General features: G+C 46.4%; 1 protein-coding gene across 2 annotated transcripts in view; it reads left to right on the forward strand.

Annotated features, from left to right (window-relative positions):
- The first annotated feature begins 17,663 nt into the window (after positions 1-17,663).
- Positions 17,664-23,684, forward strand: part of HDAC6 (histone deacetylase 6) — a 222,430-nt gene continuing 216,409 nt past the window's right edge. The window contains exon 1 of one of the 2 annotated variants that reach the window (XM_069209604.1): positions 17,664-17,744. Coding sequence is in view for 1 of the 2 variants with exons in the window: in XM_069209603.1 (XP_069065704.1) it covers positions 18,592-18,760 (169 nt within the window). In the remaining variant the exon portion in view is untranslated. Of the gene's footprint in view, positions 17,745-18,560; positions 18,761-23,684 lie in introns of those variants that run through there. The other variant, XM_069209603.1, reaches the window with a different exon arrangement.

Raw genomic sequence — 23,684 nt, forward strand, 5'->3', positions numbered from 1 at the left:
ACTACTTTGACATGAGGACACCTCCAACAACAACCTTGAACAGCTCCCAGAGTGCGGAAGGGGATTCAACTGACCCTGGATTATGAGGAAAGAAGTCTAGGATGGCCTCGTGGCGTTCATTCCAAAACACTGCATCATGCAGTGTGTTCAGAGCTAGCTTCCAGGTGAAAGGCGGAGAGGGGGCGTTAGGGATACTGGGTCCAGCAGGAGCGGAGCGTGGTCTATGAAGGTATGGGGAGATGGGTGACTTTTGCAGTCCAAGGAGTGGGGGGGCACACGTCAGGAGCCAATAGTCTATGCGGGACCATTTGTTATGCATTGAGGTGATGCAGGTAGCCTCAGAACTATGAGGGTGTTGCAGGCGCCAGATGTCGTGCAGACCATTGTTGCCAATGATTGTGTGTAATTGAGCAGCTGCGCCCAGGTGGAGTCTTCAAGTGTCACTAAAGCGATCAATGGTGTGGTCTAAAATGACATTAAAATCCCCTGCCAAAATAATCATGCCGGGCCCTAGTGTGGACATTAGGCAACAAGGTCTGCTAAAAATTCTGGGATGATTATGTTGGGGCCATAGATGGAGGCCAAGATTACTGAAAAGCTAAGAAGGACAAACCTGCCTTCCGGGTCTCAGAGAGTACACTGTAGGGGTGATTCTGACCCCGGCGGTTCACTACCGCCGGGGCCGGGGTCGGCGGGAGCACCGCCAACAGGCTGGCGGTGCCCCGCAGGGCATTCTGACCGCGGCGGTTTGGCCGCGGTCAGAAAGGGAAAACCGGCGGTCTCCCACCGGTTTTCCGCTGCCCTGGGAATCCCCCATGGCGGCGCAGCTTGCTGCGCCGCCATGGGGGATTCTGACAGCCCATACCGCCATCCTGTTCCTGGCGGTTCTCCCGCCAGGAACAGGATGGCGGTATGGGTTGTCGTGGGGCCCCTGCAGTGCCCATGCCAATGGCATGGGCACTGCAGGGGCCCCCGTAAGAGGGCCCCACATTGTATTTCAGTGTCTGCATTGCAGACACTGAAATACGCGACGGGTGCCACTGCACCCGTCGCACCTTCCCACTCTGCCGGCTCAATTCTGAGCCGGCGTCCTCGTGGCAAGGCTCTTTTGCACTGGGCTGGCGGGCGGCCGCCCGCCAGCCCAGTGCAAAAGCCAGAATCACCGCAGCGGTCTTATGACCGCGGAGCGGTGTTCTGGAGGGGGGAACTCTGGCGGGCGGCCTCCGCCGCCCGTCAGGGTCAGAATGACCCCCTGTGTGTGCCAATGTAGTTCCTTGCATAATGGAATGACCTTGCCACAGGCATAATTGGAATATAAAGAGGCATGTGTCTCAGAGACCCAGCTAGATCAAACACGAGAAGCGGCCGTTGATGTCAGATCCTGGAGGAAATATATGTCCGTGTGGTGTCTATTAAGGTACGCATGTAACTGCCACACCTTGTGGTGGTCATTGAGTCCCTCGATATTCCAGGTCAGGCAGGTGATGGACATCATGATGACTGTGAGATATGGATCAGAACTGCAGCTGTCGTGCTAAGGGTGTTTACTACTAGCACGGACTGTCAAGAAAGGGCCAAATACATTGCGTCTTGTAGGGTATGCAGATGAATACAAAAGGAATATAACAACAATCAAACCCCCTACCCACTTCAACCCATCCAACTGGTTAAAACAAACCATCCCACCCCCCACTCAAACCCATTCCCCAAAAGCCATGCCATAGGGAGTCATCCCATGGACAACCCAGGCCGAGACAGTCTGGGTGACGAGGCAAAGGAGAAGAACCACAATAGGTGGTCGGTGCGGGAGTCCCACTGGGGGATACGGTTGGTGAGCTTGTCCCAGTAACGGGCCGCCACCCTTAGTTATGATACAAGGAAGGCATCAGTACTAGGTCAGGTGGGCATAGATCAGGTAAGCCATGGTCCCACCCACAGCAGGGGATCAACATGTGGTGGGCAGACCAATTGTCACACCTTTAGTCACTGTCTCTGAGACGGCTGTCGTCCTTGCTTGCTGAATCAGTGGAAGGAGCTGCCTTGGCGTGTGCCAGGTTACATGAGAACTTCATGGTGGCCTTGGGATCTGTGAAAAACTGTTGCTTTTCATCCCATTGGATTCACAATTTGGCCAGATAGAGCAGGGAGTAGGCAATTTTAGACTTCTGAAGTAGGAGTTTTACTGGTAGAATTCTTGGTGGGCTTCCTGCGAACTGCGATAGTGAAGTCTGGATTTATGGCAATGGTATTGCCTTGATACTGTACCTATTGGCATTCCCTGGTGAGCAGTAGTATAGTGTCCCTATCTCTGTAATTGAGGAGCCGGGCCACAATTGGATGAATCGGTGCACCATAAGGCCATGAGCCCAGTGCTCAAGGCACTCGTTTGATAATGAAGACCAGCAAGAGGGCATAATCAAACACGGAACGGAGCATAGTTTCAACATAGGTCTCCATCTTTGCTGTGGCCATCGACTCAGGGACCCCCAGGATATGGAGATTGTTTCGTCTTGAACAAGCCTTGAGGTCTTCATTTCTTTACTTGATAAGTTCCAATGCTTTGTTCATGCGGAGATGTTCACCTGTGGTAGAATGCGAGTCATCAATGTCAGAGGTGCGAGTTTCCAGATGGTCAAGACATTTATCATGTTCGTCTACTCATTCTTTTATATGGTTCATTCTACTGGTCAGTAGATTTATTTTAGAGTCAATGGTGCAAAGACTGTTTTTAACATCAACCACCATCTCCCTGATGTCTTGATACAGTCCACTTGAAACTGGGGTGAGAGAGAGCTTATTGTGTTTGTCAGTTGCTCTCGAACGGCAAATTGGACTGCTTCTGGTCCTTCTTGCCCATGGCACGTGATATCCACACGTCAGAGCGAGTACCGCCTCACTGCAACACAGGGAGCCTCACAAGGCCTGGAGGGCATCAGCAGACTCTTGTAGAAACTCAGGCAGCAAGGAAAAGCAAATGTGGTCCGTGCTCAAGGACCCCGATGATCATGTGGATGTTTGGCCGCCGTTATGGCCCACCCAGCACAGAGGGTCATGTGTCAGGCAAGGGTATTTCTGGGGCACCCCCCTGGACAGGCACTGGTTATCTTTAGTCTTTCAGTCCTACCTCGTCCCAGTCCCGTAGCCACAGGGACTAGGGGGGCATGAGCAGACTCAGGGCATGCAGCGCCAAGAAGCACACTGCAGGGGTTGTGGTACAGTGGATCAAATTGGGCTGCAAGGCCAGGGAGTCACTCACTTCAATGGATGCTCAGAGGGGAGGTGGGAGCACTCACCCAACCCAGCGCAGGGTATAGTTGGGCCGGCAAGGGACATCTCCCCTGCAGTGCCACCTGGCCCACTCCAAAGTACGGGGCCACAGCCGCCCAGGTCCAGCCGCTGCCTCATCTGCTTCATGCAGGTGCATCCTTGCAAGGGCCCGTCTTCTGGCTAGATGCAAGATCTTCTAAAGGCTCCTCTGTGCAGACCCCAACCAGTTTCTCTCTGCCATGCGCCACCCCATTGCATCTTCAGAGCTCAGCGCGCAACATCAGCTCTGTATGGGCGCTAGGCTCAGGATGGCCAACAAGACACAACCATGGAACACTCCCTCAGGCCTTCGCTGAATGTAATTGGGGGCACAGTTGCCTCAAGCCACCTCCTGCTGCACATGTGGGTTGGTTTCTGGAGGGGAAATGTTCCAACACCACAGATGTAGGCTGGATTTACTTTTCAGCCAGTGGCGTCACGCTAAGCTGCAGCCATCTTGCGGCCGGGCTCTCTGGTTCCCTCAGTGCATCACATTGAAGAAACAGGAAACTGAGTCAGTTAGTGCAGAAAAGGAGACATCACTGTCATTATGTTTCAAAAAGATACAGCCACTTCTGGTTTTACAAGCCAGTCCATATGCAGCATCAGCATGGACAGCAGGGGGCAAGGTAGGTGTAAGCTCTTGCTTTAAAGCAGAACAAGGGTGGTGACATTGTCACAGAGATGAAATGTCCATTTGCGTGCAATTTCTGGCACCTTTCTTCTCATTCCTCAAATAGGATTGTAAGCATAGGCATTCCACTTTAGGACTCAGTGGGCAGGGGACCAAATGTCCAACATAATGAAAGGTTTATATTCTGCTTGTATTGCTCCACAAAATGTAGAAAGTGTAATGGTGTAGAAGTAGTGTTTGACCGTGGGGGGGGGGGGCAGCTGGCTTTGTGCAGTTGATTTCTTCATGCCAACCGCCTCTTCCCTTGAGGCACAACCACACAATGAATCACTGGCTTACAGTGCAGAGGGTTAGCCAGACCCACCAAGTGATTAGGCAGCCAGGAGGCTTCCTACTACTTGAGCTGCAAGTCATAACAGTGGCCAGCAGGTGCATGGGCTGACAGTAGGAGAGCTTTAGATTCCAAATACAAGAGTGGTCTGTGTCTCAGGTGGAGAAGCACTTTGTGGTGCAGATTCAGGAGTGCCCTGGGATGCAGGTTTAGCATCTCTCAGCTCACTGGTCCATTGTCAGTGTGATGCAGGCAGGCAGTCTAGAGAACTTCATGGCAGTGCTTGTGAAGAACAGGATCTCACAGGCAGGAGTGGTGACTTTTTTTGGTGGCTCTTCACATGGACCTAATATCTGGGCTGTAGGTTGGTACAGGTTTTGGTTGGGATAGCGGAGGTGGCAGCTTGGACTTAAGAACATAAACTGTTGTGTTTAGGAGCAAATCAGACAAATCTGGAGACACTGGAGAGTACTAGGAATTGTCATATGTCAACCCATTACTATTTCATATGGACCCAATTTAGTCAATTTGTTAGGAGTGTTTAGAATTGACCAGAGTACCAAAGGTAGAGCCCTGGGCCACCTGAGTCCTGCTTCACTTCATATCTAAAGCATTTAAATTTGCAGAGTACGAGTAAACATCCCTACTTACCCTGGGGACTCTGTGTTGTGTGCACAATAAAAGTGTTGTTTAGTCTCTAATAATGCACACAGTTTTTGAACTACAGAAGGCACAACATGGGTTCTTTTGTCGCTCCTAATCCAAAAAGGGATTTCAGACTAGGGGACAGACTCAGAGAATTGTCTTAGCTGCAGGAAAAGCAGCAGTTCATGCACATGAGTAGGCTTCAATCCATCCTGAAAAAACATGCACACAAGAACCAGTACAGATGAACCGCATGAGGGTGTTTGGAGCACATTTTTCTGAACAAAGAGGTCCCATTGAGTGGAGGGGCAGACAAGTTAGTTTTGATGTGTTTTCCAGCATTGTTGGCTTGCCAAATAGTACAGGTGTGACGGTGCTGCTGAGCAATTGAGGGGAAGTAGGGTGCAAACCAATAGGTACCAGCGACACGTGCCATCTATTCTAACATAAGCAAAATCATGATGTAGCCCAGCTAAATCTAAATTTGGTGTCACTCTGAGGTGATCACTCTACCATGTCTACCTCTCCTTACTCCATCAGGGTCTTTCTTATAGTCATATTTTAGCCAAGTGTGGTTTTCATTGTCTGGGGCATATCCTTGTAACTCAGCAAGATCCTTTACATTGGGCATAAAGGACACAGAAATGTGGGACACAGACATGGTAACTTCAGAATTAGGTGAGACAGCAGTCCTTTTAACAGTTCGGACAATGAAAGCATTACCTCTGGACACTTTGTACTGGGTGGTTTAAAGCTCATTTAACAATAACAACTTTCAACGGTAGTTGCAGGGCATCAAGCAAACCTTTTCTATAAAGCCCATTCTCAACTCTGGCTCCTGCTGAGGTGAGGACTCTCACTGTATCTAGAGAAGCCCATTTACATTCCTCTACACCCCCTCCCTCTGTCTGTTTTCTAGAAAGTCTACATTTACAAAGACATTAGTTTACATACAGGGGTCTTCAAACTGAGGGGCGGGCACCCCTAGGGGGGGCTTCTAGTGACCCCAGGGGGGCAGTGGGGTGCCAGACTCTGGTCAAAAGGAAGATTATGCAGATAATAGTGTTTTGTTTTAAGCAGAAAAATGTTTATTGCATTCCTAAAAAGGTAACAGAACTTAACTGCAATGTTTAAATAAGTGTAGACTTATTTAAATATTGCCAACTCAATAGAATAGTTATGAAGAATTCTGAGGGGGCGATGATTTATTTTTTCACACTGGGGGGCACGATATTAATACATTTGAAAAACAACGGCTTAGATTCATTAGCATCTTTATTTTGCTCTTGCACAGCAACACAATGATTTTCATCTGAAACCAACTCTGAAAGACCTTTTGTTTGCCAATCAATACACATCATTCTCAACTGTTATTTTACCTTAGGCAACAAGCTTTGGACAAATGCTGCTCCTACAGTCTCCCATGTGGAGTCAGTTGGATCAACAATACCAGAGTAGTGATGAAATACATCTTTCACATTATCAGGACAATCAGCAGGGTTTCCACGTTGTTATGCATTAATGTAGGCCGAATCACCCTTAACAAGACATACTTCAACAATGCATTCAACAGAGCATCTCTACCAAGGATGAGAACAACATCATCTACAGGTCCTTACTGTGGCCAATTGGCTTTGACCAGCAGCCAAACTTTCACCGCCCTGGTTAACAGTTTAGTTATATCGCCCCAGTTTGATTTATGACATTCAAATATAATATTTAACCACACTTTGTAATTCTTCTCTGAACTTTGGGGATGATCTCATATTTTAGGAAATTGGTAGGTGATATTTACGAAGGCAGAAGGAACCACGGAAATTGAATGGTGTCAGGACTCGAAATCCAGGACAGGGGTACTCTCACGAGAGTATGAGGGCATTCGATTGGATATCCAAAAAGTCATTTTGGTCATCGCAGTCCTCCTTGCTAGCTGAATTTTGTGGGTTTCAGTTACAGAAGTGATCTCCATACAGTACAAATAATATGAAGACATTCTTTCGAGTCAAGAGGTAGGTACAGCTAAATATCAGAAATGGGCAGTTCCTTTGAGCATCAACGGCCTGAGAAAATGGCTGAAGCACGTTTAGTAACACTAATGCAAAGTTTTCTATTTCATAGAGTCAGCAAGCATGATCAGTAGAGAATTTTGTTGCACATGCTAATGTGGAGAGAACCATCCAGTACCCTGGTGATAGCAAACTGTCTCTTAGAAGGAATGCTGCATACAATGTTCATTCTCACTGAATTCTTGAAATTGGCTTAATTCAGAACTGGTGCTCTAGGTTCCAGTTCAGTAGGAATAATGTATAGATGTGGTGTACGCCCCTGGAACCAGCACACTAACTGCTTACAGAGAACCAGTTGACTGAGACTTGCCTGGCTGGCTATTGGCTTCCCTGTAGCAGGCTCTCCTCAGTTTCAACGCACCTTCATTGAAATTTCCACTCCATTGCCTGGTAGGCCACAGTGCAACAAGTCTTTCACCACAGCTGGTGTAAATGGTTCTCCCATCACTTGTGAACCAGGTATCATTCCACAAGTCAGAAGTTTCTTCTCACTGTAAGACCTTCTTTCTTTGTTCACATTCTCCTCCACCAGGCACAATCTGTCCCCCAGTAAGGTAGACGCCACATGCTTGGAAGGCCGAATCTGAAAATTGGCATCACCGATTTTGTGTAATACTGACTGATATTAAAAGTGTATGAATTAAAAACTACCTATTTGGTGTTATTCACTGCCGCCTTAAGCCCCTGGAATGAGTGTCTGGTCCAAATGACCTCACTGGTCACACTATTCAACATATCTTACCCTCCTCTGAATCCCACTAATCAAGTGTCTTTGCACGTCAATGTGCATCTTTCTATATATCATCACTACCTTATCTCTGAATTAATGTGTCTATTACAGATGATGGTTTAACGTGACAACTTTAAGCATTGCATATGTTATGAATCAACCTTCCACATGAACAAAGGATCCAGCATCTGAGGCACTCATTCTTTTGGACTGACTTGCCTCAGTTTTGAGTTGCACTTCTAAAAAGATTTAAATCTCACTGGTTTCTCCTGCAAGCCTTAGGATATCAATATTAGAAACAGGGACAGCATTACGGTCCCTTGAGAGTATGCAGCGAGATTTTAAGCTTCACAAAAATCAGTTCTTTCACTGTTGTAAATTGCATTGAACAATTGCCCACACATAGCCAACCTGAAGGACCTTGCAGACTTTAGCCCGTTGGAGGCTACATTACTTTCCGGGTAACACACAGAACATAATTCATCCCAGGCTTATCACTCGCTATTGATTTATGCCATGGACTTATTTGACAAATTGAGACAGACATGCGAAACATTACAGATGAGGTCGGAGGGATGCAAGGCTGGACCTACTAGAGCAGCTATAGCGCACCTGTTTTGGGTAATCCAACTAAACTACTTTCATCTCACATATTTCCCTTGATCAAAGCTCTGGCATGTTTTTTCAAATAGCCTCCTAAACCTGTCTCCAGTGTAACAATCGAATAGGAGATCTTATGCATACAAACACTGTTGTAGATTGAGACCCTTCTCCGAAGGAGTTCACTGTCTACTTGGAAAGGTTTTGGAGTGGACGATACTGAAAGACCCAAAACTAGCCCTGCTTCGTATAGAAATTGATATACTTGGCAATAGATAGAAGATGGTATTCCTGTACATGGACCTGCTTGTCACTAAGAGGGCCATTGTTAGAAACTGGTCCAAAGAGCCCAATCACTAGAAATGTGGCAGAAAAGATCAGTCAATTGCATAATCCTAAATTAGGAGGGTGACAACAAAAGCGTCCCAAAATATGAGGGGGGAATTATGTCAATATAGAAGAATTGATCTTGAGAAACTGATTGACCCCAAAACAACTGTTTGTAAAGATGAGGTAAACAAGTGTGATGTAAGAAGTGGTTGCATAGTACTATTTATATAATTGTAAGAAGTATGGGATGAGAACTTTGTGATATCGAATGTGAAATTCACATTTAAAAAAAAAACTGTTCATAAAAATGGTTTGTGCACTGTCACAAAGCCATCCGACACAGAGGCCAGATTTTTCTTTGTACTTGTGTCAAATACTGTGTGCATACTCAGAACACCTGTTCTGCTCTGCTAACCTTCCGATTCTCAATTGGTTCTGACAGGTTAAGACCGGGAACAGGTCCTCATCTTTTCTAACTAATAAAACATGGACCTTTTTGTGCAATCACGCTACGCATTTGACCTTTGAAAGGGCCTGATGCGCATTTTTGTAAATTCCCTCTTTCTTTAAATCTATAGATCCTTCCTCACCAGATCCTTTAGTGTGAATACTCTGTTGAGATTGCTGGTGTGCTTTGCAATTGTAAAAAATGCACTAAGAGCACTCAAAGAAACTCATGGAGAGGTGAAAAGCCTCCAAGGACTAGAAAAACCACCAACTAAACTGTGCTTGAAAGACTGCAAACATGAGCATGTCAAACAGGCAGTGAAAGTACTTCATTGGCTTGCTTTGGAGACAAAAATTACAATTTGTATCCGGTGTATTGCAACAGTACCTACTGAAGAAAGACCTGCGGTACTTGCAATCTCTAAACCCCGACTATGCATCAATCAGGCACTTTCACCTCAACACCCACAGATCACTCAGATGGTCGAGTCCAACACAGCACACCTTCCTCTCCCACAGACCACTTACATGGTTGCGTCACCGGACAGATCATTGAGCGTGCAAGGCAATGGGATACTCTACAGACAACTCTGAGAACTAAATCTGACTACATCAGTTCAGAAAACAATTGAAAAAATAACTGCTAAAACTTGACTTCAATTTAGGTTCTCGTACACACTAACATTTGGGAGCAGCTGAAAAAAGGACATTAGAAAATAATGTTGGGGAGAATATATTCAGCTTCGAGTTGCATGGGAATCAGTGTGGTGGAAAGTAGAGGGGACACACCAGATCCCGGTTATGGGGTTATTTCCTCAGAGAAACATGCTGATTTGAAGTGGTGTCATATTCCGACACCAGAATATAATTCAGCAGCACCTGCACGTTGTCTGCATTCAATCCGTTACAGCAATGTGCAGGCAACAAGGGGTGGCTTTCTGTTTTTTAACATCCAGGTCCAAGCAAAACAAAGGCCTAATTTAAAGGGCCATCGACCCTCCTGTTCAAGTGTCAACCTGGCTGAGAGCCATCAGGAACCTAACTCCTAGATGCCAATTCACTGGAAGGTAACAAAGGCACATATCTTAGCACTTCACAGGTTCTTAAAAGAAACTATTGGATGCACATTTTTAGCTTGCAAGATTTATCTGTCTGTATGAGTTATTACACATTTTTTTACATTAAATGGCACATAGTACTTTTTTCAGTTAACTATTTTTATGGCAGTACTCATCTCAGTGTGGAGTGTCAGGGTGCTTTACATCACACACACACACACATTGGCACACTAACTCATACAAATGTGAACAAAATTACAAGAAATATTACATAATGCAGTGAGGGTTATAAGGTACAGGAATAACGTATCATCCATATTTGTGGTCATTACAAGAGTGAGAGGTTTGGAGAAACACAAAGTCAGGATATAAAACATGACATAGTGATTGTGGTTGTATGCACTAACAAGGCTTTATTACTTCCCAAAGGAACCTAATCTTAGAATGACAACAGATTGAGCAAAAAACATTAAGGGTCTAAACCACAGTTTACAGATTATCTACAGCTCACTGATGCTAGTATATAGATCACTGTGCTATATTAGAGGGCTTGCAATTTATGAACAGGGAGTAACAAAATTATCTCAGTGCAAAAAGCAGTAGTCCATGTACCGATCTACATCAAATACAAACCTTTAGGCTGTCGGTTACATGATATGCTTTGCAGCAGGCACATTAACTGCCTATGCTTCTTAATGAGTCAGAATTGTGACTGGACAAAACACAGAACTCTTTCAGATGTATGTTAACCCCTAGAGTTATCTTATCACTACTATAACCCCCTCAAAATAGCTGGCCACACAATGATCTCCGTAGCACGTGTCCTAAACCGGTAAGATATTTTAAAAGTCAGCCTCTTTGTGACCAATCAGGTAAACCAGAACAAATTTATGGTCACAAATGTCCTTGATACCAATTTCTTTGCAGATTTGTTTAAAACAAATGCATAAGTTAACTGTGGGACTCTGCTTTTCAAACTCTGCCTGAGTGACTACACCAGCTTTTCTCTCTCCCACCTTGCCCGCCAATTTATGGGTTCCCAGAATATTTTTTTTCCAATTCCAGCACCGATGGGAATGGAGCTATCTTTAAGAGAACAAAACTTAAATAAATAGAAATGGGTTGTGGCTGAAGAAAATTGGAGAACGCTTTGCCAGATCCTTCATGCTATAATGACCATGCAAGTGTCCAAACCTGAATTTTGTTCTTTGAAGTAACCGAAAGGATCACGCAACATTACACAAATCTAAAATAAAAAAATGCTTTTATTTTTTGCTACTTTCTGTCTTTTTATTAACCTCAGTTCTGGCAAACACTGGGACCACTGCTTTGAATTATTTATTTCTTTTCAATTCTTAAACTTTTCCTTTGCCATATTTTTAAGGTCAATCCTGCGATAGCATGCACTAGCGCAGGTGTCTCGCTTGCAAGACTCTCAAATCAAATCCAATAAAATCAATGTTTATAGAGCACAACTACTCACCTGTAAGGGTCTCAAGGCACTGTGGGGAGGGGTGGGGGCAGGGGGAGCGTGTCTTCTGAGCTTCAGTTGAAGAGCCAGGTTTTAAGGTCCTTCCTGAACTGATGCAGTGATGGTGACTTCCTGAGGTGTAGGGGCAGGGTGTCCCAGCTCTTTGCCCCGAGGAAGGTGAATAATCTTCCACCAGACGAGGTCTTCCATATGTCGGGTATGGTGGCTAGTGGCTGTTGAGCAGAGTGGACAGGTCTGGTGGGGGAGTAGAAGGTGATGTGGTGATTGAGGTAGGAGGGTCATAGGTCGTGGAGGGCCCTGTATGAGGAGTTTAAAGTAAATCCATTTCTCGATAGGAAGCCAGTGAAAGTCTCTTAGGTGATTGGAGATGTGTTCGCGGCAGGAATGTCCAGGATGAGTCTGGCAGAGGTGTTTTGGATGTGCTGTAGTTTCTTCAGGTTCTTCAGGGTGGTGCCGCCGTAGAGATCGTTGCCATACTCAGGTATGCTGGTAACCATGGAGTGAGTCACGGTTCTGAGGCAGTCCTCTGGGATTCATTTGTAGATCTTCCGGAGCAGTTGGAGAGTGTGAAAACAGGAGGATTTGATGGAGTTGACTCTGTTGTGTACAGTAAAGGGCTTAGAGCCTGCCTGTCACTCACCACTTGTTGGCTTGCATGGCAGTCTTCTTTACAACTTCATAATCTGTCCACTTCAGACCTGGCATTATTTCCATTTCTCTGTGTGGTGCCGCAACCAAGAACCGATTGATTCAACTTAATTAGTGCCTGTCCGCTGCTCCTGACGCGATCAAGGTATTATTGTGTTCTGTTTAACTTATACTGCCCCACAAACAGAAGTCTTGTAACTGGCAAAGACGTGCACTGCAGGAAAACAAAATTGAAAAGTTTTCTTTTTATAGCTTACTTTATTTTATTTTGCCAAGTGGTCTTTTCTCACTTTCCACTCATGTTTTAATTTGTTTTTGCTCCTGGATGCTCTTCTCAGAAGACTATCTTGTTCAAAATATGACAATGCAATGTAATTATGTGCAATTTATGAAATGATGCTTTAACACTGAATTGTGTAGTACACCCCAATAAACCGCACTTCAATCCACCCCACTACAATCCACCCCACTACAATCCACCTCACTACAATCTAAGCCACTCACCCCATCCCAGTTCAATTTACCCCACTCCAATCCTCCCAACCTTCTCCAATCTAAACTGCCCCACTACTATTAGCCCCACTATAATCTAAAACAATTTGTCCCACTCCAATCCAAAACTATATTCTGCACTCTAATCTGTCCCAATCCAAAACAGTGTTCACCACTGCAATCTGCTGCACTCCAATCAAAACCAATTTGCCCCACTGCAGTCCAAAACAATCTGCCCTACTCCAAACCAAACCAATCTGCCCCACTCCAGTGCACCTCACTCTAATCTGCCTCACTTTAATGCAAAACAATCTGCCCCACTCTACTCCAAAATATCTGTCCCACTCGTATCTATCTGCCCCTCTCCAATCCAAAACAATTTGTCCCACTCCAATCTGCCCCTCTCCAGTCTACCCCACTCCAAAACAATCTGTCCCACTCCAATCCGCCCCATTCCAATCCAGGCCACCTCATCTCACACCAATCCACCCCTCTCCAATACACCCCACTCCTCTCCAACCCAATCCACTTCAATCCACGCTAATACAATATGTCCCACTCCAAACCAAAACAATCTGGCCCCTCCAGTCCAAAGCAATGTGTCCCACTCCAATCCAAAAGAAGCTGCCCACTCCAATCCAAAACAACATATCCCATTCCAATCCATTTCAATCTGCCCCACTTTAATTCAAAATAACCTGCCCCACTTCACCCTGCCCCACTCCAATCCAAAATAATCTGCCCCACTTCAATCCAATCCACCTCACATCCACCCCTCTAAAACCCAATCCATCCCACTCCAATCCACCCCAATTCATCCCCACTCCACTCCAGTCCATCCCCCCCCAATCTTGCCCAGTCCAATATACCCCACTCCAATCCAATATATGTTACCCCAAGCCACTTTACTACAATCCAATCCACCTCACCGTATTCCATCCCACCCACCCCTCTCCAACCCATTCTACTCCAATCCAACCCACTCCAGTCCATCCCACCCCTCTCCAATCAAACCCACCCTACTCCAATCCTGTCCACGTCACTTCAATCCAATCCACCCACACCACCCCAGTCCATCTCACTGCAATACAATCCACATTAATCCACCCTACTCCAGTCCAATCCACCCCACCTCAATTCAATCCACACCAATGCTACCCAATCAATCCCAATCCAATACTAAATCCAATCCACCCCACCCTAATCCACCCCACTCAATCCATTCCACCCCACTCAAACCAATCCACCCTAATCAGATACACCCCAATCCAATCTACCCCACCCATATCACTCCAATCCAAACCACCCCAATCCAATCTAATCCACCCAACTCTAATCCACACCAATCCCATCCACCTCATCCCAATTCAATCCACCCCACTCCAATCAATCAATCAGGGATTTATAGAGCGCACTACTCACCCGGTAAGGTCTCAAGGCGCTGGGGGGGGGGGGGGGTGGGGGGGAGCTACTGGTCGAAAAGCCAAGTCTTGAGGTGTTTCCTGAATGATAGAAGGTCTTGGGTCAGGCGGAGGTGGAGCAGTAGGGAGTTCCAGGTCTTTGCGGCAAGGTGAGAGAATGATCTTCCTTCGGCGGTCGTGCGACAGACGCGAGGAACGTAGGCCAGGGCGCGTTTGGCGGAGCGAAGGTTGCGGGTGGGGGTGTGAAAGGTGAGTCTGTGGTTGAGGTAGGAGGGACCTGTGTTGTGAAGGGCCTTGTGTGCGTGGATGAGGATTTTGAAGGTGATCCTCTTTGATAGTGGTAGCCAGTGTACGTCTCTGAGGTGGGGTGAGATGTGCTCGCAGCGTGGGATGTCCAGAATGATCAGGCGGATGCTTTCTGGATTCTTTGCAGCTTTGTTTGGAGTTTGTTTGTTATTCCTGCATATAGGGCGTTTCCGTAATCCAATCGGCTACTGACCAAGGCGTGGGTGACGGTTTTCCTGGTTTCGATGGGAATCCATCTGAAGATTTTGCGGAGCAGCGGAGGGTGTTGTAGCAGGAAGAGGAGATGGCATTGACCTGCTGAGTCATGCTGAGTGTGGAATCCAGGATGAAGCCCAAGTTGCGTGCGTGGGTGAAGGTGCGGATCCTAGGGAGGAGGGCCACCAGGAGTCGTTCGAAGCTGAGCGGTTGATGCCGAAGATGAGTAATTCTGTCTTGTCTGTGTTTAATCTGAGGTGGCTTGATTCTCTCCAGGTGGTGATGGCGTGGAGTCCGTTGTGGAGGTTGTCCTTTGCAGTACTAGGGTCTTTTTTGAGGGAGATGATGAGCTGAGTATCGTCAGAGTAGGAGACTATGTTGATGTGGTGTGTTCGTGCGATGTTGCCGAGGGGGGCCAGGTACACGTTGAAAAGTGTGGGGCTGAGTGAAGATCCTTGAGGGACGCCACAGGTGATTTTGGAGGCTTCTGATAGGAACGGCGGGAGGCGGACTCTCTGGGTCCTGTTTGTGAGAAATGACGTGATCCAGTCCAGTGCTTTGTAGCGGATTCCCGCGTTGTGGACGCGTGTGGGGAGGGTGTGATGACATACCGTGTCGACAGCTGTGGAGAAGTCTAGGAGGATGAGTGCTGCTGTTTCTCCTTTGTCGAGCATGGTCCTGATGTCGTCTGTGGCAGCAATGAGCGCGGTCTCGGTGCTGTGGTTTTTGTGGAATCCGGATTGGGAGGTGTTGAGTGCCTTGTTGTCTTCCAGGAACTGGGATAGTTGATTGTTCACTATTTTTTCGATGACCTTGGCTGGGAAGGTGAGGAGGGAGATCGGTCGGTAGTTCTTGGGGTCGTCAGGGTCTGCCTTTGGTTTCTTTAGCAAGGCGTTGATTTCTGCGTGCTTCCATCTCTCTGGGAAGGTGGCTGATTCGAGGGAACTGTTGATGGTGTGGCAGAGATGGGGGCGATGATGGTGTTAGTTTTGTTGAAGATGTGGTGTGGGCAGGGGTCCGATGGTGAACAGAGTGGATGGTGGCCATGGTGCTTGCGGTGTCTTCTGTGTTGATAGGGGTCTAGGTGTGGAGGAGGTGGGTGTTGCTTGGAGCGTAGGGTTTGTGGGTGTTTGTAGTTAGCTGGTGGGACTGGGAGTTGAAGCTGTTGTGGATTTCTTCTATCTTTCGATGGAAGTAGGATGCAAGTGAGTTGCAGAGCTCCTGTGATGGCAGGGGTTCGTTGGTGCGGGCCCTGGGGTGGATAGCTCTTTGATGATGCCGAAGAGTTCTTTGCTCTTATGAGCGTTGGTGTTGATGAAGTTTTTGAAGTGGGTCCTTTTGGCGGTGTTGATCATTTGGTGATGTCTGCATAGGGCCTCCTTGAAGGCGATGCAATTGGAGATGGTAGGGTCACGGCACCAGCTTTTTCCATTCTGCGGCATCTTCGTTTGGATTCCTGTAGATCTGGGGTGAACCAGCTGGCCTTGATTATGTGCAGTGGTGCAGGTTGCTGGCGGCTGTGTTGGGGTCTGAGGTCCCGGGCGAGGGTGGAAATCAGCTGGTCCATGGATACTTTGCTCCAGTTGTGTCGGGGGGGGTTGAGTGCGGTGGTGGTGAGTGACTGGTTTCTGGTAGGAGAAGTGGATGCATCGGTGGTCTGTCCAGTAGAGTTCGGTTGTGTGGCTGAAGGAGACGTGGTTGCTGGTTGAGAAGATGGGATCGAGTGTGTGGCCTGTGGACTGGGTCGGTGACGTGACGAGTTGCTTGAGGCCGAGGTTGGCGATTAGGTTGGTGGTGTTGGTATTGTTGTTATTCTCCAGGTGGAAGTTCAGGTTGCCTAGGAGGATGTAGTCCGTTGAGGCGAGGGCTTGGGAGCTGATGGTGTCAGCGATGTCGTCACAGAACTGTGGTCTCGGGCCAGGGGGTCTGTAGACCAGTGTTCCTCTGAGTGTGTTGTTGGCGTTTACGTAGATTTTGAAGTGGAGGTGCTCGGCGAACTGGATGATGTCGTCGGAGTTGGTGGAGGCTCTTATGGTGTTTCTGTGGACTATGCCGATTCCTCCTCCGGGTTTGTTGTTGCGGTCTCTTCTGGTGATTTTGTAATTATCTGGTATAGCTATTGCTTTGTCAGGTTCCGAGGCAGGGTTCATCCATGTTTCGGTGAGGAATGCGATGTCCGGCGAGTGTGTGGTCAGTAAGTCCCAGAGTTCAATTGCATGTTTGTGGACGGAGCGGGTGTTCAGCAGAATCCATCTTTGGCGGCAGTCTGTTGTTTTGGTATGGTGTTCGGGGGTTAGCTTGCAGGTGAAGTTGCAGGCATTGCAGGAGAAGGGTCCTCTGGTGCACGTTGGTGTGAACTGACAGCAAATGGAGGAACCAATCCAATGCACATCACATCAGTCCACCCCACTCCACTCAATCCACCCCACTCTGCCACTGAACTCTACTCCCCTCCATTCAACAACACTCTGTCCTTCTATTTCTCTTTAAGCCATTCCAACAAGCCAGTCTACCCCACTCTGACACTCCACGCCACTAACTTTTAGCCATGCTGTCAAGCAGCCACACTGGTGCACACATTGCCAACACCAATAGCGCTTGTTTAGGCGAGACCTGTTGGCTTTGCCAGTGCTTGCTCTACTCATTTTTGTCTCTTACTTCTTCTTCGTTTCTGCCACCTCCTACAGGTCAGTTATTATCCTGCCGCTTGCTTTAATTTATTTTCTTCTTTTTTGATTTTCTGAAGATGCTTTCTCTCTCTTTGTTTTCTTCCTTTTTACTACCCTGTTCTTTTCAATACCCTCTTCTCGTTTTCCTCTGTTAACAGCCTTTACTCTTTCCTTGTCCTCGTGCGCTGCGCCGCCTCGAGCTGGACAGCAACGGCCTCTCCTCCCTCGCGCCGGTCCACCTCCTACGTAATAACTTCGGGGCGGGGCTACCGGTTGGGGGCGGAGTCCGGCAAGGCGTTGCGCGCTAGAGCGTTGGAGTTGTTGTGACGTCACCAACCGGCGCCGAACAGGAAGAGGGGCGGCAGCCGTGACAGGTGAGAGCCCTGCGGAGAGCACCCCGGCATTGGCGGGGCCCTCCCCGGACCCTCGTAAGGCCCCCCCCTCTTCACCCCTCATCACTGTGAACCCCTCCACCCACAGCTTCCCTGTCACCCTCTGAACCCTGACGACCCTCTGCGCCCCATCATCTTAGAAGACCCCCTCCGGCTCAGACGGGGCCCTTGTAATGACACCCCTCATCACTGTGAACCCCTCCACCCACAGCTTCCCTGTCACCCTCTGAATCCTGCCGACCCTCTGCGCCCCATCACCTTACAAGAGCCCTTCCCGGAGCCATGTAAGGCCCCCCCTTCACCCTTAATCTCTGTGAATCCCTCCACCCCAGAGCTTCCCTGTTACCCTCTGAATCCTGCAGCCCTGCACCTTTGGGCTCCATCACAACAGCCCCTACGGAGAGCACACCTGGCGCCTATGGGACGTTATCCAGCCGCCTGCAGCGGTCGCTCTCTGCACCATTCATGTCTGCGAACATCTTCTTCCTAAACTTCCCTTTCACGCTCAGAATTCTGCAGCCCTCCCATCCTCCCAGAGACCCCCTGCACCCATGGCCTTGTCAACTTACAAGAGCCCCTGCGGAGAGCACACTAAGCACCTGCCACACCTTCCCCTGACCCTCTCCACCCTCTAGCACTGCTACAGCTCTACAACCCTCCTATACATCCCTGCACCACATTCAGTGCAGTCCTAGGCCGTCGCTCTGCAGTCCCTCCTTCGTACCCTCCGCCTCGCAGAATCCTAATCAGTTTATAAGAGCCCATCTAAAGGTCCTGTACAACTGTCACCAGTTCCCTGCATAGCTCACCATCTGAAACCTGCAGCACTATGTGCTCCATGGTTCCACGGCCCCCTAACCACTTGCTGAACCCTCAGCTCTTTCACCCTCCTTCAGACTGCAACCTCCTGTATATCAGAGCTCTCATCCTAAAAAAAAAAAGCCATCATGCAGAGAACAGATCAGCCACCTGTAAAACCCTTCAACACCACTGCAGAGGTAACCATCTGAACCATTTTAGTGTGGTCCTCTGAGTTGTTTAGAAGAGCCTACCTTTACAGGACCGTTCTAAACCTGTGCAGAGGTCACCCCCTGAAATCCCAATAGAAGACCTCATGTGCACAGAACACGTGACCCACCAGCGTAGGTCACCTTCTGGAACCTATAGGCCAAAGAGCCTTCTGAACCTTCCTCGCAGAGCCCCTCGGTACATAACTGTCTATATGCATATACTAAACTACCTGCAGAAATTCCTCCTGTGTTAAAGTAATAACTCGTAGATACATAAGACCCTTTCTAGACCCCCTGTGTTCCAAGCCCACCATGAAGCTTATCGTGCCCCCTCACATTAGAATAGCCCAATAAAATGACAAAGTTATGTTTAGACATGCAGGGACCGGCTTCTGTTTCGCGGCCCCCTCGAAACACTACCTAGCCCGTTAAAGCCCAGCCCATCACAACACACATCAGACCCTGTCTAGACCAGTTCAACACATCCTCTTCCTAGAGATATGAGGACAGACTGGAAAGGTTATATGTGCTGAACATCTGTTACATATTTCTTGTTTGGTCTTGGAATCCTAGTGTCAGAAGTGAGATTTTAATGTAACAGAAGCATTGATGTTATGACCAGTGTATCTGCAGGCAAGGCAGGCCTATCCAGGAAAAGGCAAGTCATAATTATGCACAACTGAGGATGCTTTGACTTCTGCAAGATCCCAAATAGGTTTTGAGCTATTTGGCAGCTGCAGCCTAATTGCTGCGTGGTGATTTGTGGCAGAAAGGGAGAAGACAAATGTTCTAATTGATATTCAATGAAGGAGGCCGTGTCTGTGTCCTAGTGCCTCTCATTTATGTGTGCCACTGTGGCGTGAGTCTTGATGCCATTTGTAAGATCCAGGTGGGTTGCTTGGGAACATCTAGTAAATGATGTTACAATAGATTTTAGAATTAAGCAAGACTGCATCAAACAAAGGAACATTGCAAAACCTTTATCACTGGTAGTTGTTGATGATTTTTTTAAAAAAATCATGAGATTTATGGAGCATGCAAATGCTTAAAAGGGGGCCTGGTGCTGAAACTGACTGAAGCTAATAATTCTAAGTGAAATTTGAAGAAAAGCCAAGTTTTTAGCGCTTTACGGAAAGGTAGCAGCTGGCCATGTACCGATATGGAAATGTGCAGGGGTTTCCAAAGATTGACTGCAGCAGTTAAATATAAAAGCACAGCTTCTGGTCAGTGAATGGCAGAATCTAGGAACCAATAAGGTCCTGATTATGAGTGGGATGGTGTTTTGCAACTCCTGCTTAAACGCCTGTTTGTGCAGGGTCTCAGAATTAAGAATTATATGGTATTTACATGCTCAATATCTCACTTTTCACTAAATTTCAGCAGATCGAACCTTCTGGAATATATCAGGGGAAAAAGTATACAGTATTTGCCAAGCCACACGGATTCTGGTTTATCAAGCACACATCAGCATGTTACTAATAACCCCCATCCCCAGACCCATAATAGGTTCTGTTTATTGCACCTGATAAATAAGGTTCTCCAGGGTATAGCGGTTTATCTAGTGCAATGAAAATACACAGCTTCCAACAAACCCAGACTCATGGCCTATATTTCTAACAGCACCAGACCTTGGAGAGTAAGTAGGATTATAGCTGAAAAACTTGAGCTGAAGATATTAATTGCCAAAGTCATGAAATGCTCTGAATACCATGGGGAGAGATTTAAAGATATTCTACTGTGGTATTGGAAGCCTGTGGAAACTTTTGAAAGCCTCCAGAGAGGCCAGGCAGATAGGACTTTCCAGGGCTTGGCCAATAAAGGCTGAGGAGGCATGCAAATGTAAGGGAAGGAAACAAATTGTTGCATTTGTCAACACGGTTTAGATTGATAGCCTGCACCATGAAATGAAGTGCGTGGGAGGGAGGAATGGCAGCATTTTCTGTAGCCTCTTATGAGGGAAAAAAACAAGAATAAGAGAATCCATTGATGTGATCAGAGAGAGATTTTGAACCAATATAAACGCTAAATTCTTGGCATGGGGAAATGGATTGGGAGACAAACCAAGTTGAGTAGGCCTACAATTGATTAAATCCAGTTTGTGGTGAGTTGGGGCCAGACAAGATTAGAATTTCAGTCTCATCAGCATTGAGTTTTGGGATATTGTTTTCATGCTATCCACTATACTGAGCAAACAACTTTGAATGATAGAGATGGAGTTGGTGGAATTATCATTAAAAGAAAACAGTTTACAAGTATCGTTCATACATCAGGTAAAGCTGAGGGCAAAGGAGCAAATGAGCTCAGCAGGAAGTTAGACATAGAAGAAGCCAAGGGTTTAGGGAGGAGCTCTATGGCACTCTGTGCAAGAGTGGTTTGAACTGAGACTGCTAGGGCATTTGCACCCTTTTAAGAAGTACCACTTAAAAACCTGCCTAAGAATTCACACTCCTATTAAGCGATCAACAAGAATCTGGTGAGAGATTATATTGAATGCGACATACAGGTCTATCAAAACTAAGACAAAGATATTTAAGGACCGAAAAGAGGGCAGTTTGAATGCTATGGGGAAGCTGGACTGAGTGTTATTGAACTCAAGAAAGTAGACTATATGCGTATTGTTAGACCTTTAAAGTAGTTCTATTGGGAAATGGGGGATATTGAGTGAAAGGTGCCCAGATTTGTGTGGTCCTCTAATGGCTTTTTAACAGTTGGATAAGTAGAACCTGCTTCCAGGGTTCATAGACTGGCCAGAACAGTAGATTTGTTGCATCATGTAGTAAGGTTTGTCAGAGCAGGGAGGGAGGAGAGTGCCAGACAAGATCCTGAAGAGGCAGGGTGAATGAGCTGTTAAAAATAGAGAATCAATAAGGTGGGAACTAAATAAAGGACACCTGACAATTTCCAAAGGCAGGGGTCACCTCAATAGAAGATGGAGGAAGAGTGCTGGGGTAGCTACAATTTGGTGAGCAATGTCATTTTGTGAGATACGGATTTCGATTTTAACAGCAAAGAAGTTGAATAGATCATCACAAAGAGACAGGAAAGGTTAGAGATATTTCGTGAATACAGAGCTTACAACATCTAGCCACTTCATGCATGTTAAGAATTTTAGTAACAAAATAGCTTAACGTTAAGAGAGGACAATATGTTTTATAAGAGACTTGGTCTGATCTGAGTTAGGTGCTACTTAAGGAGTATTCCGCTTGCAATTTTGTTTCCAATTTCTTGCAGTTGAGCCTCGCCTCACTGAGGTTACATTAAACCAAGGGGTAGGGGATTTTTGCTGTGGACCTGCTTAGAGGATGCTGGCAAAGCTGAGTCGAGAGACAGAGAGATATCCGTTTATCAAGATTGGCAAGATCATCCTTCAAATGGAAGTCTAGGATAAGTACCTCAGTTCTGTTAAGTACTCAGGCGGAAACTTCTGTCATGAGCGTTTCCTTATAGAACCAGAAGGCAGACAAGCAGAAAGTGCTGGACCGTGTGTTAACAGGTGAAAGGGATCAAATAATTATTGGTCTACGTTTGAGGAATTGGTTGTTGGCAATTAACACGTTTGTTAGTGGAGAATATACGATCAAGCTAATGGCCATGAATATGGATCGGCCCTTTGACCAGTTCATGCAGATTAAGGTCGGCCAGAGAGTTGATGACAGAGTAGAAAAGTTAGTGATGTCAGTGCGAGCATTAATTTAGCACTAGGAAATTAGTGCTGCTAAGGACCGGTGAGAGGATGTAAGCAAGAAGAGTATCACAATTTTGGCATGCTGTGGGGGCTTGTGGCAGAGAGCACCTGTGACAGAGCTCGAAGAGAAAAGATGGTAAAGCCAACCAACTCTGCTAAGGCAGATGAATTCAGAAGGGAGGAAACTTTTAGTTCTTATTTTTGCAGAATAACAAGGCAACCTCCTTGACGAGAGGAGAACTTGTTTACATTAGATTACAAGCTCTATACATTTCTTTGTACGTTTCACGGGATGACTCCTTATAAAGTTATTGTTAATGAGATTATTGGATGCCATTATCATTGAGGCCTTCCCCTTGAGTCAGGAACTAGCTGGTAGTTTGCTCACCAAGTTAGTTTGCGTGTTAGCAATTATATTTACGCTTGTGAACTAAACCATATTATGCCAAGACTAGTTGTGGATTCTCGCCTTATCATGGAAAATGCGTTGGCCAGAAAACTTGACTAGGTTTTAGATTTAGGCTCAACATGGCTCATGCAACATCTTGCAGTGTAGTGTTCATTGATTCAATTTGTGAATTTACTGCAGTTCTATCTGCTATTAGGCGCTTGTGGATCTAAGTATCGAATGAATAAATATTCCTGCGTGGCACGTTTCTGTGAACTGAATTTTATCTAGGTTCTTCTCATCAGGGCTGAGGAGTTTATTTTTGAAAACTACTTTCAATGTTACGAAGTTTACCTGTAAGTTGATGATAATTAGAACATGGGACAATGTTACTGGTAACTGGAATCCTTGTGAACATCACATCAGTTATTCAGTGGCCAAATAAGAAGGACATGAACCAGTGGAGGGATGCGTTGAAGAGTCCAATGATTGTACAAATGTCGCTTTATCATGAAGATTTGTTTATACACAGGACTGCTTATCTCGTTTATAAGCTTTATATAATAACTCCCCCATCTATCCCACACAAAAGCTGCAGCTGTCCAGTCAAAGCAGGTCCATAAGAATGAAATATACAGTCCTTCTCAAAATATCTTGCTTCAAAAAGACCTCAGCATCCTTTCGCATGAAATTATCCTGTGTTCTGTAGTACTACTTTCACCAGTGTAAGACCTGTATTTGTTTTCATCTTACTTTAAATAGCCCATATTTGCACATCTGTTTTGTAGTCTATAAATGTTACACAGTTACAGCGTTTATGCTTCATTTGTCTTAAGTTA

The sequence above is a fragment of the Pleurodeles waltl genome, chromosome 10 (assembly GCF_031143425.1).
Source record: "Pleurodeles waltl isolate 20211129_DDA chromosome 10, aPleWal1.hap1.20221129, whole genome shotgun sequence".
Lineage (NCBI taxonomy): Eukaryota > Metazoa > Chordata > Amphibia > Caudata > Salamandridae > Pleurodeles > Pleurodeles waltl.